Source organism: Tauraco erythrolophus, chromosome 17 (assembly GCF_009769465.1).
Source record: "Tauraco erythrolophus isolate bTauEry1 chromosome 17, bTauEry1.pri, whole genome shotgun sequence".
NCBI classification, from domain to species: Eukaryota; Metazoa; Chordata; class Aves; order Musophagiformes; family Musophagidae; genus Tauraco; species Tauraco erythrolophus.
In genome coordinates this window covers 7,058,158-7,072,472 of record NC_141481.1, presented here as the reverse complement: position 1 = coordinate 7,072,472, position 14,315 = coordinate 7,058,158, and the positions used below count along the sequence as shown (strand labels likewise).

Here is a 14,315-nt window from a genome sequence, read left to right as displayed (position 1 = left end):
CTGTCAGAACTGGGCAGATCGAGGTACTTTTTCCTCAGCAGCTCCCCACACACGGCACGCGGCTCCCTCTCCCTTGTAAGGCAGGGGAGGCGAGGGAGCCACGGCCGCCCCAGCGGCGCGCCCGGCGCCTGGACGGAGACAGCCGCGCTCTCCCCTCCGCTTCCGCACTCCGGCGCCAAGGCTCGCCCGGAACGCGGCCCGCACCGGGGCATGACGCAGATGAGGGGACGCGGCTGAGGAGCCGCGGCTCGGGTGCCGAGCCCGCCTCACAGGCTCGTCCCTCAGCTCGCCCGGGGGCTTCCAACACGGGACAACAAAGAGCCAGAGCTCTCCCTAACGCCTAACTGCACTGCCCCACCCCGGGCTGTGCCAGCTCTGCTCCGCCGCAGACCCCTCGGAATAGCCCCTACCAAGCGCTCCCCGCCATTAACCCTTCAGAGCCCCGACAACCACCGCCCCTTCTCAGCCACTAACCCACCTCCTCTGACTGGAGGCTGCGCAGCTGGATGCTGGGACGGGGGGTAATTAGCCCGGGCCAACCTTCTCTTCGTTGTCATTGGCGGCTTGACATGAAATCGCTCTGTGATTGGTGCAAGCTCCTTTCGATCTGCCCGGCGGGCGGCTTCCCATTGGCTCCCCGCAAGGGAGGTGAGTGTGTTGTGTTTGAATCGCGGGGAGACGGTGGGCGGGTGGCTGTAGCTTGCCACGTTGCCGCCGGCAGCTTCGCGCAGCCCGGCCAGAAGGGGGAGAGGTTCGGCAAAGTCCGGAAACGCTCGGCAATGGCTGGGGGCGGCTTTTAAGGAGCGAAGCGGCTGCCGGCGTGCCCTGCCCCGCCGCCGCCCGTCGCGAGGGGAGTCGCTCGTGTGAACGCTGCCGCCTCGTCCTGCCGCCGCGCCGTGAGGGGAAGGGGCGCGATGCTGGCCGACAGCCTGGTGGAGGAGTTCGAGATCCGCGAGGATGAGCCCTGGTACGACCAGCAGGACCTGCAGCAAGGTGAGCCGGGGCGGGGGAGAGGGAGCGGCGGCGGACGGCGGGAAGCCGCCGCCGCGGGGGGCGTGTGAGGGAAGGGGCCGCGATGAGGAGGGCGTGTGAGGGAAGGGGCCGCGGGGAGCTGGCGAGGAGGGCGTGTGAGGGAAGGGGCGGCGGGCGGGCGCGGAGCACCGCCACAACGGCGGTGCAGAGCCCGGAGGGACGCCGGGCGCTCGGGTGGGGCGGCGGGAAGGGCGTGAGGGGGCCGAGGCCACCGGCGAGGGTCGCGGGGCTTGCGGCGCTCCGCGGCTGTGGCAGCCGGAGCCGGGGCTTCCCTCACGGCCGCGCTTCCCACCGGCCTGGGCGTAGGCAGAGGGATCGCTGCTATCGATAACGATTGCAGCCGTCTTTGTTTGACGGAAGGGCTTGCCGCAGGCGAGCTGAATGGTGTCTGGGTCCCTCTCCGCCCCGGGGTGAAGGAGGGACGCGGCTCTCCGGAAAGTTGCACCTTGACAGGGCGTAAAGCAGCTGTTCAGGGAAATAGCGGGCGCTGGGAGCATCGGGGTGGGCTGCTGTATTGCGCCCTGTTGCACCTTTTTGTAAGGGTTGACAGTCGATGAAGTTGTGGATGTAGCTGTGTTCGATTAGTTGCAGGTCCATTTTTAAAAACTTAGTAAGTTTTCTTTTTTAAAATATACGAATAACTCCACTATGCATCAGAATTAAGCGTGTCTAGCTCCTGTATGTCGTTCTGTCAACAGGTCTTAAGTGCTACACGCAAGACGTAAATGTTATTTCACGGATGAGGAGGGAGTCACAGGAATACACAAAGTATAATTGGACTAAAAATCTACTACAGACATGATATAGAAAGAATGTGCAGTTTCCTTAAGAGCTTAGTGGCATTTATGGCTGGTACTTAGATCCACTTTTGTTTTTAATCCTGAGTTCATTTTAAAAGGCCAGCTCAAAGCTGTGAAGTGGCTTCCTGCAGACCTGCTCTATCCTTACGCTTTCGGCTTTTACGTTGAAGTACGTTACTTCGTGGGATTGGTAGGTGCTACTGTAAAGAAAGATACTTTTAAAAGTTCTTCCTAGCTAAGCTGTTCTCACACTGAGATCAGGCATCTGACAGCAGAAACTTTTTTGAGAGAGGAATAGGTCTCTAATTGTATGCTTTGACTATGAAATAGCTAGCTGTTTGAAAGCTGTATTTAGGTACTCATTGCTTGAAATAGATGCTTTCATGGCTCTAGGATATAAACCAATGAATTCAAATAAGATCCTGAAAACGTAATTTGCTGTCAAAGGGAAGAGTTGAAAATTTGAAGACATGATTTAGCAATGTTTTTGCTATGTCAGTGTTTATGGGGTAGAAGACCTACAAAAAGACTTCACAGTGCATCGCAACTGACTTCTTGCCTTATTGATGTTTCTTTAATCTCTTTTTTTAGTTAAATGAGTGAAAAAATCACTATTTGACTCTCTGCTGTGAGCTTTTAAGAAACAGTATTCCATTCTAGAGGTTAGTGCGTTTTGAGGGTTGGTTAATGCTTTCTCAACATTTGAACAATCTTTTTTTTCTGGGGATTATCTCTTTACAAGCCTGAACAAAAGTGACTAACAGTCTTGCCAGAAGGGAAAGGAGGAAGATAAACGGATGGGCAAGTTGAAATGCAAAGAAGAAATTCCTTACAGGAATGTTTTCCAAATGTTTTGTTGTACTTTATTCCTGGAGTCTGAAAGATATTCCTCCTTCTCTGAAGACTAAGCAGTACCAATGTATGTAAACAGAGTAGTAAGATTGCTTATCAAGGTCTCTTGAAACTTTTCACAACCCAAACAATCAATGCACACTGAAACACTGAGGAGTAGGTTTATGAGGGAACCTAGGTTGTAAAACATTAGGAAGCACCCTGAAACAAGCCTGTAGTCCTTGTCAGCCAGTCTTTGAAACTTGAAATTAGTGGGTAGAGTTTCGGAAAAACTTTTGACAATCTTTGTATGCACCAAAAGCTTTTGCTTTGACAATGGAGGTGGGCTTTTCTGGCATGCTGTTTATGAAAACAGAATGCTCATGGAATTCTTTTAAGGATGGGAACAGCCGTCCTTCCTTCTGTAACATGCATGTTTTGCTGCAGTATGCTGACCTTTGAAAAAGAATTTTTTTATGTGACTGCTCTTTTTACATCTCACTGTTATTCACTTTAACAGAACAGAGGGTAATCTGAACATGGAGTTGGAAATACGAAGCTAAGTAAAAAAAAATAAGGGTTTAATTTTGCAATTAAGTAAACTTCAACCAAGCTTCCTTATATATCTTGCACTACTGATACCCTTTGCTATTGAAAAGAACAGGCTTATTTTTTGAGTGAGAACTCTCTGAATCATTTTGTTAGGTGGGCTCTGAAAAAGTAGAAGAGAAGGATTTTGGTACTGTGGTTTTTTCTCTATTATAGTAACACTGTCAGAAGCAATTGTGGAGAAGTGCTGGTAAGTGAGGGCTGTTTAACATCACAGAAGACCTGTCATTGAAGACTTGTTCTGGTTTAGAGATTTCTGATGGAGCTGTTGAACACCAGTGCAACTGATGAGATTTACTAAAATGAAAATCTTAAGATCTGCACATACGCAGTTTGCATTATTAAAAACCTCTCTGCTTACATCTTCATGGTGAAAGGAAAAATATATGTCTGTGGCAGAAATTAGCTGTTACTTTACATAAATTTACACGAGAAAATGCGGTGTGCTTCAGTATTGTACAGTAACTCTTTAAGAGAAATGTAAATTAACTGTTTTCCTCCTGTGTCTGGAGAACACGTATATTGTACATCTTATATATTGTATATTTTAAACACATATATATTATATATAACACATATATAGAGTATATCTTAAAATTTGCTCGTTACAGGGCTTATAGGTACTTAACCATGTAGAAGAAAGGGATGCAATGCAAATTCTTAATTTTAGAAGAGGTCAAATTGTTTCGGTTCTTGCTTTCTCTAGGAGTAGGACTTAGGGTTTTATTGCATGTTCCTGAGCTCTTCCCTTGTCTTCTCCCTCTCAGAAACAAACTGCCTTAATTACAAAATGGCACGCTTCTCCCATAGTAACTCATTTGTGCTTTGCCATTCTAATGGACAGAATGAATGTGTAAGTATAATGACATGAATTCTATTACTCATGTTGTATTCAAAAAATACTGTGTGGTATGGCCTACTTGATTTAGGAGATGAGGGGGCATTTAAGAATGAAATTATCAACTCCTAAATGTGCTCAAACATCAAAACAAACTTTCACTTTGGGAAGGGAAATGGCAGCAAGTAATTCCATTATGCATTATGTCTTTAACATAATCCTAAATCCTCTCTAAAGCTCTACTCTATTAAAATAAAAGAATGGACTATTTAGTCTTTGCCTTGAATGAAGCCAGTATTGTTGACAAGCTTTAAAGATTGTGGCTCATAGTAAAGATCTATGTAGTATGAGAGCTTGTGAATCGGGGCTCCGTTTTGTATAGGATGATAGATTCACTGGATTTGAAGACTACAGTATTCTGTAATGTGGTAGAACAGACAGCTTGGTGTTTGACTGGGAGTTACTCTTTCCATGCGTAAACAATGTACAATCTCTGTTTAAAAATGGGGAAAACTTAAGCAGGATGCCTTAAGGTTTCCTTATCCAAATACTTTAAGCTCCAGCTCTAGAATAGGCTGTGTTTCTTAACAAGTGGTGTTACAATGAAAAAGCTATGTGAGGATAAACTCCTAAGTATAGATCAGTGTGCCATGTGGCTCCTAGTCATGCTTCTTTTGAAACTGTGAAGGACTCCTGCGCAATGTGATTTGTTTTAAATATTTTTTTTGTAGCATTTATACTAAGAATCTGACCTTAAGGTAGGAAACAATGCACTGTAGCTGTAAAGAATGTGTAAAGAATACCACAGCTGTTGTTTTGCCAGAATTGGACATCTACAACTTAATAGACAAATGCTCCTGCTTACTTGTCCTTGTAAGTCTGAATTTGGTCTCTGGCTTATGTATGTAGATGGAGTAATTGTTCTGGACAGGCTGCCAAACTGAGGTTAGCACAAAACAATCTTGGAGCAGTGTTCTGGTACAATGACTAGCTGATAAGATAATTGGGAAGGGGCAGGAAAAAGGTAAGATAACATGTTGAAACAAGGGCATCTTAAATGAAAACGGAATGTGTTTTCTGGTCTAGCTGCAACTACTGATGATGCAATACATATCTCTTGTATATTAAAAGTCGTCTTGAAGTGCATCTAGGTTTTTCTTGACTCTTCTGTCTCTTTCCCATTAGTGATGCTAGTTCTAGGTGAAAACTAGCAAGACTGTATTGCATGCATGCAGGAGACAACCTGGTCATGGTCCAGGTGATGGGAAGGAGGTGGAAAATCAGAGATTTTTAGAAAACTGTTGGATTCTTAACATGTAATACCTTGCACGGAGGACTTACAATTTTAGCAATAACCCCAAGATTGATTTCTTTGTTGCATTATGGTAGCTTTTAAATTACATGTGTCTTTAAACATAATAATATAGGATATTCAGCACTACTGATGCTGTTGAACAAGTATCAAGCTTCCCTCTAGAAAGGAACCGAGTGTTCAGATGACTTACTTCTTAATTTGAAACAACTAGTCACTGCGCCCTGGAGGTGATTGAAGATGACTGAAGTGAAATTGAGATTAAGTGCTTGAGAACAAATGACATTTAAAATGATGTTTTCGAGCAGATAAAACAATTCTTGTCTCCTAGGTTTATGAGCTTGAAAAGCAGAATAGCTACATTTCTTTATCAGTTTTATGTCTTTTGATATTCTTGTTTCACCATAAAAAGCATCTGAAACTTTCATTTAGCACTGATGCTGTGTGACCTGAGCCCCTTGGTGAAGGGGTAATGGGGAAGAACAGCAAAGTAAGAAAGAGTGCAGGCCTGGGTCTAGCCTGATGAACACGTACAGGGTCTTTTATGCGTATTCTTCTAAAATATGAGTGCTGTAAACACGGTAAAGTGTAGCTAACAGACACCTTGGGTAGAGATGCTGTTGCAGTACTAGGCAGATGGTGGAAAGGGAAGAGAAGATGCCTGGATGTCTGACCTGTGGCTGAAGGACCAAAAGAGGAACTAATTAAGGAAGCTTCATGAAATAAGAGTGTCTTCTAGGTTTCAGGACTGACTTAGACTTGCGTTATACAGGGTATAATGAATCCTCTACTTAAGTATAAGCTAACTTTCTTTTTGGGTACTGGAAATAGCAGTTATAACAGCAATTAAAAAAACCCCACCTCAAGTATTTGATTAAAGTGCTTTAAAATTAGATAAAATTACAGAGCGTTGATTCAAATGCTCTATAACTTACATGCAAATGTGATTTCTTTGTTTAGATCTTCACCTTGCTGCTGAGCTTGGGAAGACACTACTGGACCGTAACACTGAACTAGAAGAATCTTTACAACAAATGTATGCAACAAATCAAGAGCAGCTGCAGGAGATAGAGGTAAATATTTAAGAGATCCAAGTGTTAAAGCCTCTAGACCTGCAACATCATAGCACATACAATGAGATCTGAATTTTTTGACATCTGATGGACACTTGAAAGAAAAATACTGAAAAATCTTTAACCACTTCTGGTACTTTGAGGACCTGTATAGTCTTGATCATATTTAGAACTGTTTTTCTGATTACTGGAAGCTTTGTGCCATTAAACTTCATGTTGGATTTGGCTTGTTTAATGACAAATGACTGGTACTGGTACTTTTCTTTTTGTACAGGAAAGTTACTTCAGTTATTTTATTGCTAAGCTTTGCTGATCTTGCCAGATAAAATGACATAAAATATGATGAATAAATTAATACTTTAAATCATTGTATGAAAGCGTTAGTTGTTACTTCACTGAAATTTAAATGCTGATAACTGCACGAGAGATATTTAAGTAAAATCTGAGGATATGTACTTGCACTAAACAGAGCTGTAGTAAAGGGAGATAAAGCCTATTTAAATTATATTTTAAAAAAAAACACCAACAAGACAAAACCCACTACGACACAAAAAACTCAGCAAAAATAAATAAATAATACAGGACGTAGTGGATATATTCTGAATTTGGGAGGGGCCTGTAAAAATCATAACCACCCTTTCCAAACCACTCATCTTTGTGTTATTTGGAGGAAATTTGTGGCCATTTTTGGCCTTTTTTTTTTAAACTGCTTCTGTTCTTGCAGACCTGGCATTTGTCAGCAGGGTGAATTTTTTTCATCTGTTAGAGGGCAATGCATGGTGTCTAATAATTAAATTATTAAATATTCAGTACTTTACTGACTGACAACATATTGGAAACGTAGTCAGCATTTCAGTTTGGTTCTGGTAGGAATCACAGGGAACAGGCTGTGACTGGTATACTCTAGATTTTTACAAAATCAGAATTCCTTTGTGCAAGCAGCACTTACACAGTCATGGATGGTGTGTGGATTTTGTACAGCTGCAACTTAATACACTTATTGTAGTGGTAACAGGTAGCTTAAAGAATCCTAAGCTTAATACTTAGAGATATATACGTGTCTTTAAAGTAGTCATGTTAACACAAATGCAGCATTTTTATTGGGTGATACACAATTTCTGAGTGCAGGTTTGGTTTTTTTTAATAAGGTACTTCTGTTTTCTGCCTCATACTTTGGCTCTTCCCTGTATTATGTGCTAAATGTCATCTTTGTTATCCTATTCATTCTGTGATACAATGGTTGGGATGGCTGATAATTTTAAAAAATGCATTTACTTATGCAGAGACTTAAAATAACTCATTGTCATGAATGTTTTTTGTAAAAAGATTAATTCTTAAGATCTAGAGAGGACAAACACTTCAAGGTGCTATACAAATACTGTTCTACTTAAGGTTCAACACCTGTATGAACAACCATGTTTAAGGAGGTGTTTAACACAGTTACAACACACCTTTTGAAATATCCATCACAAAGTTATGCTGTGTTAACTAACCTGGCTTATTGAGTGTAGCTCCTTAATAAGCAGCTGTATTTTCACGCTATCTTGAAATACGGAAAATATTGCTAAGCTGCATTCATTTATAGAAATCATCTAGTGCCATTAAGGATGTAATATCCTGTTGGTTTAAGCCAATTTATTCTCTTAAACTTTTTTGGTGGGTTAGTGTTTATGACTACATAAGAGACCTTCAGCACCAGAAGTGGTCAGAAGTATCCTTCCAGAAGTGATCTATAGCTGGTGTTTTGCAGGGTCAAGTACTTGTATGTTCAGACAACCTCAGAGAGTGACAGACTAATTTGTTCTCTCACCATCCTGCTTTGCTTAGCCAATCAAAAAACCAAATCAAGACTTGTGCAATACTACTTTTTGAAGGCTTTATCTGATACCTCTTTCTTCCCTTCACTTTTCTCCCTCAACATGGGTAGGAGTGTACATTGGGGTTGTCCTATTAGCTTCCTCCAAGAGAGGTAGGAGAGAGGTGGGAGAACACTTTTTGTGATGCTTCTGACACGTGTGTAGTGCCTGCACCTTTATTTGCCCAACTTACTGCGTTGAGCCAAAGAACCTGTAGACTGTATTCACATCTGCTGTAACAACATGCGGTCTTCTCCGATCCACCACCTATCTTATTCTACTGTCTTTTCCCAGTGCAGTTTAAAAGTGTATTAGCAACTCAAAACATTTCTTTCTCTAAAGAAGTCTTTCTTGCATCTGGATTTCTGGTAGAAAAGAGAAAATCAAATGAACCCTTCTTCAAGTACCCAGAGAGAACCTCAAGATGGAGTAACTGAATAGATTAGCTTACTGGTACAAGGGATTGGTACAGGAATTCACTGAAATAAATGGGAATAAAGTTAGCATATGCAAGGTGCAGTACTTTTAGCTGGTAAAAGCAGTTCAGACAGTTATTGTCATACCTGTATTTCTGTCTTTTGTGGGAATGCAGGATACCCCACTGCACAGGATACACGTGCAACTGGCATATCCAGTCTCCATGCTTGTTTTTTTTCCTAATTTTCAAGTGCTTGTCTCTGTAACCCAAAGGTGATCTTTCAGCTGCTCCTGTAGCCACTCTTGCTGTGTTTTTGACTAGCTTTTTCAGTGCAGTATATCAGTGTAAATCTTTGGGTGGTATTTTTCCTATTAATTCACATCTTACAGGTACCAAAATCTAGAACTGGCTGAGAAATCATTCTCAAATATGGTACTACCTTGTCTACACTGGAAGGGTCAAAGGCTTTGGGATGCTTGAGATTACATCTAATATATTAAATTCTAACATATTAAGCGTTTTACAGCCTTGGATCATTATATCTGACCTCTGTGCTGACACGTGTGCTGCTAACTAATCGTTGTAGATGTAATAAATCTTGGATTGAAAGGGCAACTTTATTGCTGTCTGAATCTGCTCTCAGCACTGAGACTTCAGAAATACTGACGCTCTCCTCTTACCACGTGGTACAATGCAAAAGTCTCAACTGCTGCTTCATGTTAGGTGCTCAGTTGCAGGGGAGGTGCAATAAAAGTATTTACTACCACAGCTATACTTTGATCTGGTGGTGTGGTTGTTACCAGGCCAACTTGATACCAGCACTGAAGATATTGGAGACACAAGGTGGAGAAAATGGTGCTTCACTTCTTTCATTCACCTAAAACTTCTGCAAAAGCCCCTTGTAATAAGTGGTAACATCTAATTCTGGCACCAAAGCCTTGGTTTCTGTGCTTAGCCACGCGTGTGTTGCTGAAGAAAATCTGAAGATCTCCAGCTCCTTCTGAGAATAACCAATAGGGAAAGTTAATCTGAAATGGGTCATGCTGAGATTCTGCTGCTAATCCATGTACTATTTTTGTGTAAATCCTCTGTCATGTGTGCACAGGCTACAAAAGGATCTAGCCAACTGCTATCATGTTGATCTTCAGGAGTCTGTATGTAGCAGTTACTAGTCCTAGATTAACTTATTATCTGTTCTTAAATTGCCTAAAATGTAAACCCATCAATCTCTTAATGAGGTAAAAGGTTAAGTAGAATATTAGAAGTTTTGAGTATGTAACAGGTCTATGTAAAGAGAAGTAATTCTGCCTAGAAGTCTGCTGGATATTCCTACCTGAAGTTTACTTTTTAGTAAGTAGCATGTAGTAATCCAGAATATATTGCAAGAATTATGTAAGAACAAAGTATTTCACATTTAAAGGGTTAGGGTTTTTGTTCAAGCAAATGCTTGTGTGGATTTTTAGAACTGGATCAGTCCTATCTCGGGTGGGACAATATAAATAGACACTTGTATTATGAGCCTTAGGTGATTGTTAACTGCTCTTAGACTGAGAATTCCAAGATTTCTGACATTATTCAAGAGACTTATCAGTCTATGTTGCTAATTGTAAAACTGCTTCATGTAGAGTTTTATTTAAAAAAAAAAAAAAGCAGGACACCTTTTTTGGGGATTATAGCAACTGGAATAAGCTCCCTGTGGGTAACTAAGGATTGAATTCGATAATTTGATTATAGTTCCAGACATGTATTGGCCCACATACTGTCTTAAGTGTGACCACAACCTAAATTCTGTTCTGCTGAACCTAATGCTGCTTCAGACTGGAAGAACTAGTGAGCTGAAAATAAATTTAATTATGGATGGTGCCACTCAATATTTCATTTTTAACGCTAAGAGAATTGTTGGGTCAACACTGTTAGAAAATTTCTGTTGGAGCCCACTGCAATTTTTAGAAGGACTCAATGGATAGTTAAGGGGCACATTGAAGTCTGGATTCACGGCAGTATTAGTGACGACTGCAGTACAAACCCAATCCAGAAGGCCTGGCAAAAGCCTGGCTGCAGCAAGGATAGGTGGCCATCGCTTGCACAACCAAACCCAGTTCCTCTGGATAGAAGGCTGGTTGATCAGCCTGGGTTGACCTCCACGACACAGGTAAGCGGCCCAGCTGAGTTACTGATAGCAGCTTATCAACTGAACGCTTCCCAAAGCAACCACTGGAATCTGTGTTTCTGAAACTCAGTAGTTTCTCTATGGATGTGAAGAAAAACGTGTAATAGTAGTCCTGTCTTTGTGTTTCCAGTATAAACTAGTAACAGCAATACTGTCTTGCAGTACCTCACGAAGCAAGTGGAGCTCTTGCGTCAGATGAACGATCAGCATGCCAAAGTCTATGAACAGCTGGATGTGACAGCAAGAGAACTAGAAGACACTAATCAAAAGCTAGTTGCGGAGAGTAGAGCTTCGCAACAAAAGATACTAAGGTAACAAACTTGTACTAGATTCCCCCTCCCCAGCTGATAATATGAAAAAGAGCAGTTCAAGTGTATTTGCATAGTTGTTGGGTGGCTGTAGAGGTGTTCTACAATACTGTTAAATTGAAAGGATAGTTTTATTTGAAGGTCTTCTGAGGCCAAAGGACAGTCTTCAGAGGAGAAGCTACACTATGAGGGGGTGGGAAATTCCCATGTCCTTGACTAAACACTCAAAAGTTTTAACAGCAGTCCTTCATCTTTTAGCTTGACAGAGACTATTGAAAATCTGCAGACACACATAGATGACCTGCAACGACAAGTAGAAGAATTGAAAAAGTCTGGACGAGGCCGGATGAGCCATGAGAGATCTGACCAGCCAAGATCAATGCATAGTTTCTCATGTTTGAAGGAGCTGTATGACCTTCGCCAGTAAGACTTTTTACCTTGTGTAGCAAAGAGAATACTGAAATTATTTTAAGCAAAGCTTTAAAAACTCAGACACAAGCACAGATGCCAAACAAGCTAGCAGAAAAACATCTAATGTTCACAACTAGCAAAATATCTGCACAGTCCTGCACTGTGTGGTGTTGCCACTGCCTCTGGCGTATGACTAGACTGCACTAATCTTTGTGCCAGAGGAACTGCAGGTACTGCTTTCTGTCATGAAAGGTTCTCCCCCAAAGTCTCCAGCCATATCAAACTGTAGCCCAGAAAGCTTACAGCGATTTGCACCTCCCTTGTTTCAGTCAGATAAAAGTGCACACGCAGGTAAGCTGAAAAACAAACATCCTAAATGCAAAATATTTTCTGTGACTTACCCCTTCTAGTATGTCTGTGGATATCTTCTTTTCAAGGAAGGCAGGATTCCTGCAGTACCTTTGAACTTAAGCTGGTTGAAGTGATGGTTAAGCTGGTAAAATGGTGCCTGGAGCTCTGGGCTGCCTTTTTCATTTAGAGCAGTTTTACCCAGCTGCACTGCATTAGTATGCCCATCAGGACAGTCACCAGGGGTAAAAGCTCAGACTGGCTTCAGTCCTAGAAGGTAATTTCACAAGTGAAGCACCTCTGCAGACAGGCAGAACAGGCTTTAGTGTCTCGGCTTCAGCACTACACAGAGGTAGGACCGTAGAGTAAATCTACGCATCCAAAAAGAAGTTATTTCTTGGCAATTCAAAAGATAAGTGGATTCCTTGAAACTGCCAAAGGCTTACAGAAACACCAGCCTACGGAATTGCCTTGTCAATTTTGAAGCTCGTTCCCACAGGCAGTAGTTGATAAAAGTTACAAGAGTTGGAGTGCTGTGGAAAAAATGCGTCAGAAAGTATCGCATAATTCACAGAGGCAATGTTTATTTGAACTTAAATTGTAGGTCTAGTTATTCAATAAGCTTGTCTGAGACCTGAAACTGTTACACTGCCATTCTGCTTGAGCTGGGAGGCTTGATTGGATGGCATGTGAGTATTTAAAAACTATTTTCTGATTATTAAATGGACTGATAGGTTAGTAAAATGACTGCTATGTATACTTTGGGTGCATTAGCACACAGTTTAAATCCATCATTAGTTACCCAGGACAGGAGAACTTTAGGAGGTGTGGTCAGTTGCACTTCCTACATTTGATAATATTTATTTTTGTTTCTGCAGGTATTTTGTTTATGATCATGTGTTTGCAGAAAAGATTACTTCGATGGATAGTGAGCTAAATCCTCTAGAAGAAGAAAATGAGAGTTTGAAAAAGGCAGTTACAGTTCTGCAAGCCCAACTTAACTTGGAAAAAGAGAAGAGGGTAACAATGGAAGAGGAATACAGTCTTATGGTAAAAGAAAACTGTGACCTGGAACAGAGGCTTGTCGATGTAGACTTGTATCGGGCTCGTGCAGAGGAGCTGGAAGTGGAAGTAGCTGAAATGCGACAAATGCTTCAGTCTGAAAACACATTCCATAATGCAGAGAAATTGGTGCCAGAATCCTTTTTCATTTCATTCAAGGAATCTTTAGAAAGGGAGCTTGGTCAGAGCCCAGCAGATGATGGACTGCTGACCGTATCGGAGCTTGAGAAGAAGGCACTGAAACGGAGTAGCAGCGAAACTTTCCTGAGCAGTGCTGCAGGAGGAGACATTCTCAGGGGCCACGAAGAAACATGTATTAGGAGAGCTGAGGCTGTGAAGCAGCGAGGAATCTCTCTACTTAATGAAGTTGATGCTCAGTATAACGCTCTGAAAGTGAAGTATGAGGAACTTTTGAAGAAGTGTCAAATGGATGAAGGTTCTTTGAAACACAAGGCTGTACAAACGCTGAAGCAGTATTCCAAAGACCTAAATGCAGGGAATACCCAGTATGATCTTTCAGCTAGCAATCAAGAATTCACGAATGTGGAGCTAAGTGACTCTCCCACAAATGCTCTTCCTGAATATAAAGCACTCTTCAAGGAAATTTTTAGCTGTATCAGAAAAACAAAGGAAGAAATAGATGAACACAGAGCTAAGTACAAGTCCCTCTCCTCTCAGCCGTAACGTTGGACATGCTGATGACCCATTTTCTGTTAATAATTATCTGTTAGTTAAGAATGGGAAAAACTTTATACAAATGTCAGAAGACCTCTTATACTGATGTATTTCTTGAGCACTCAAAATGAATGTTTGAATTGGCTTGTTCGACCTATAGTTAACAAGCTAGTTAGTAACAGCTAGTCTCCCTGTACCTACGTAGCAATAGATTTCATGTTGTTTAGCACCGTCACACAAACTAGTGGTTGTAAAGCAAACAAATGTCATAGCCTAACACTATTCATACTACACTTCATCTCTGGCCAGAGCAGTAACTGGCACTAGTTTCCTTAGTCCACTTCAAAAATAACAGAGCTAAGAAGTCTGTACTGTACTGCTTGCAAGGAACCAGAGTAGAGCTTTCCTTTGGATGGGAGGTGGTGATCTAGCCCCGTAACTACATCTAGGTGGAACGTGAACAAAACCAAGCCCCTGACCAGTGTCGCGGGCAGCCTCTCCGTGACTGTTGAGAATGAAGTTAGCATCTGGCCGAACTTGCTGTGGCAGGGAGCTGGAGGGCTTGCTTTGAG

The 14,315-nt window shown here is 42.0% G+C and overlaps 1 protein-coding gene across 1 annotated transcript; it reads left to right on the top strand.

Annotated features, from left to right (window-relative positions):
- Positions 1 to 914: 914 nt before the first annotated feature.
- On the top strand, positions 915 to 13,780 carry CDR2 (cerebellar degeneration related protein 2). Its single transcript, XM_086622318.1, has 5 exons — positions 915 to 993; positions 6,383 to 6,495; positions 11,102 to 11,250; positions 11,506 to 11,670; positions 12,885 to 13,780. The coding sequence occupies exons 1-5, from the start codon at positions 915 to 917 to the stop codon at positions 13,750 to 13,752; spliced, it is 1,374 nt and encodes a 457-aa protein (XP_086478444.1). The 3' UTR covers positions 13,753 to 13,780.
- The last annotated feature ends 535 nt before the right edge of the window (positions 13,781 to 14,315 follow it).

Coding starts and splice junctions, on each gene's coding strand:
- CDR2 (XM_086622318.1), top strand. CDS start 915: ATGCTGGCCGACAGCCTGGTGGAGGAGTTCGAGATCCGCGAGGATGAG. Junction 994..6,382: donor CCAGCAGGACCTGCAGCAAG/GTGAGCCGGGGC, acceptor TTCTTTGTTTAG/ATCTTCACCTTGCTGCTGAG. Junction 11,671..12,884: donor GAGCTGTATGACCTTCGCCA/GTAAGACTTTTT, acceptor TTGTTTCTGCAG/GTATTTTGTTTATGATCATG.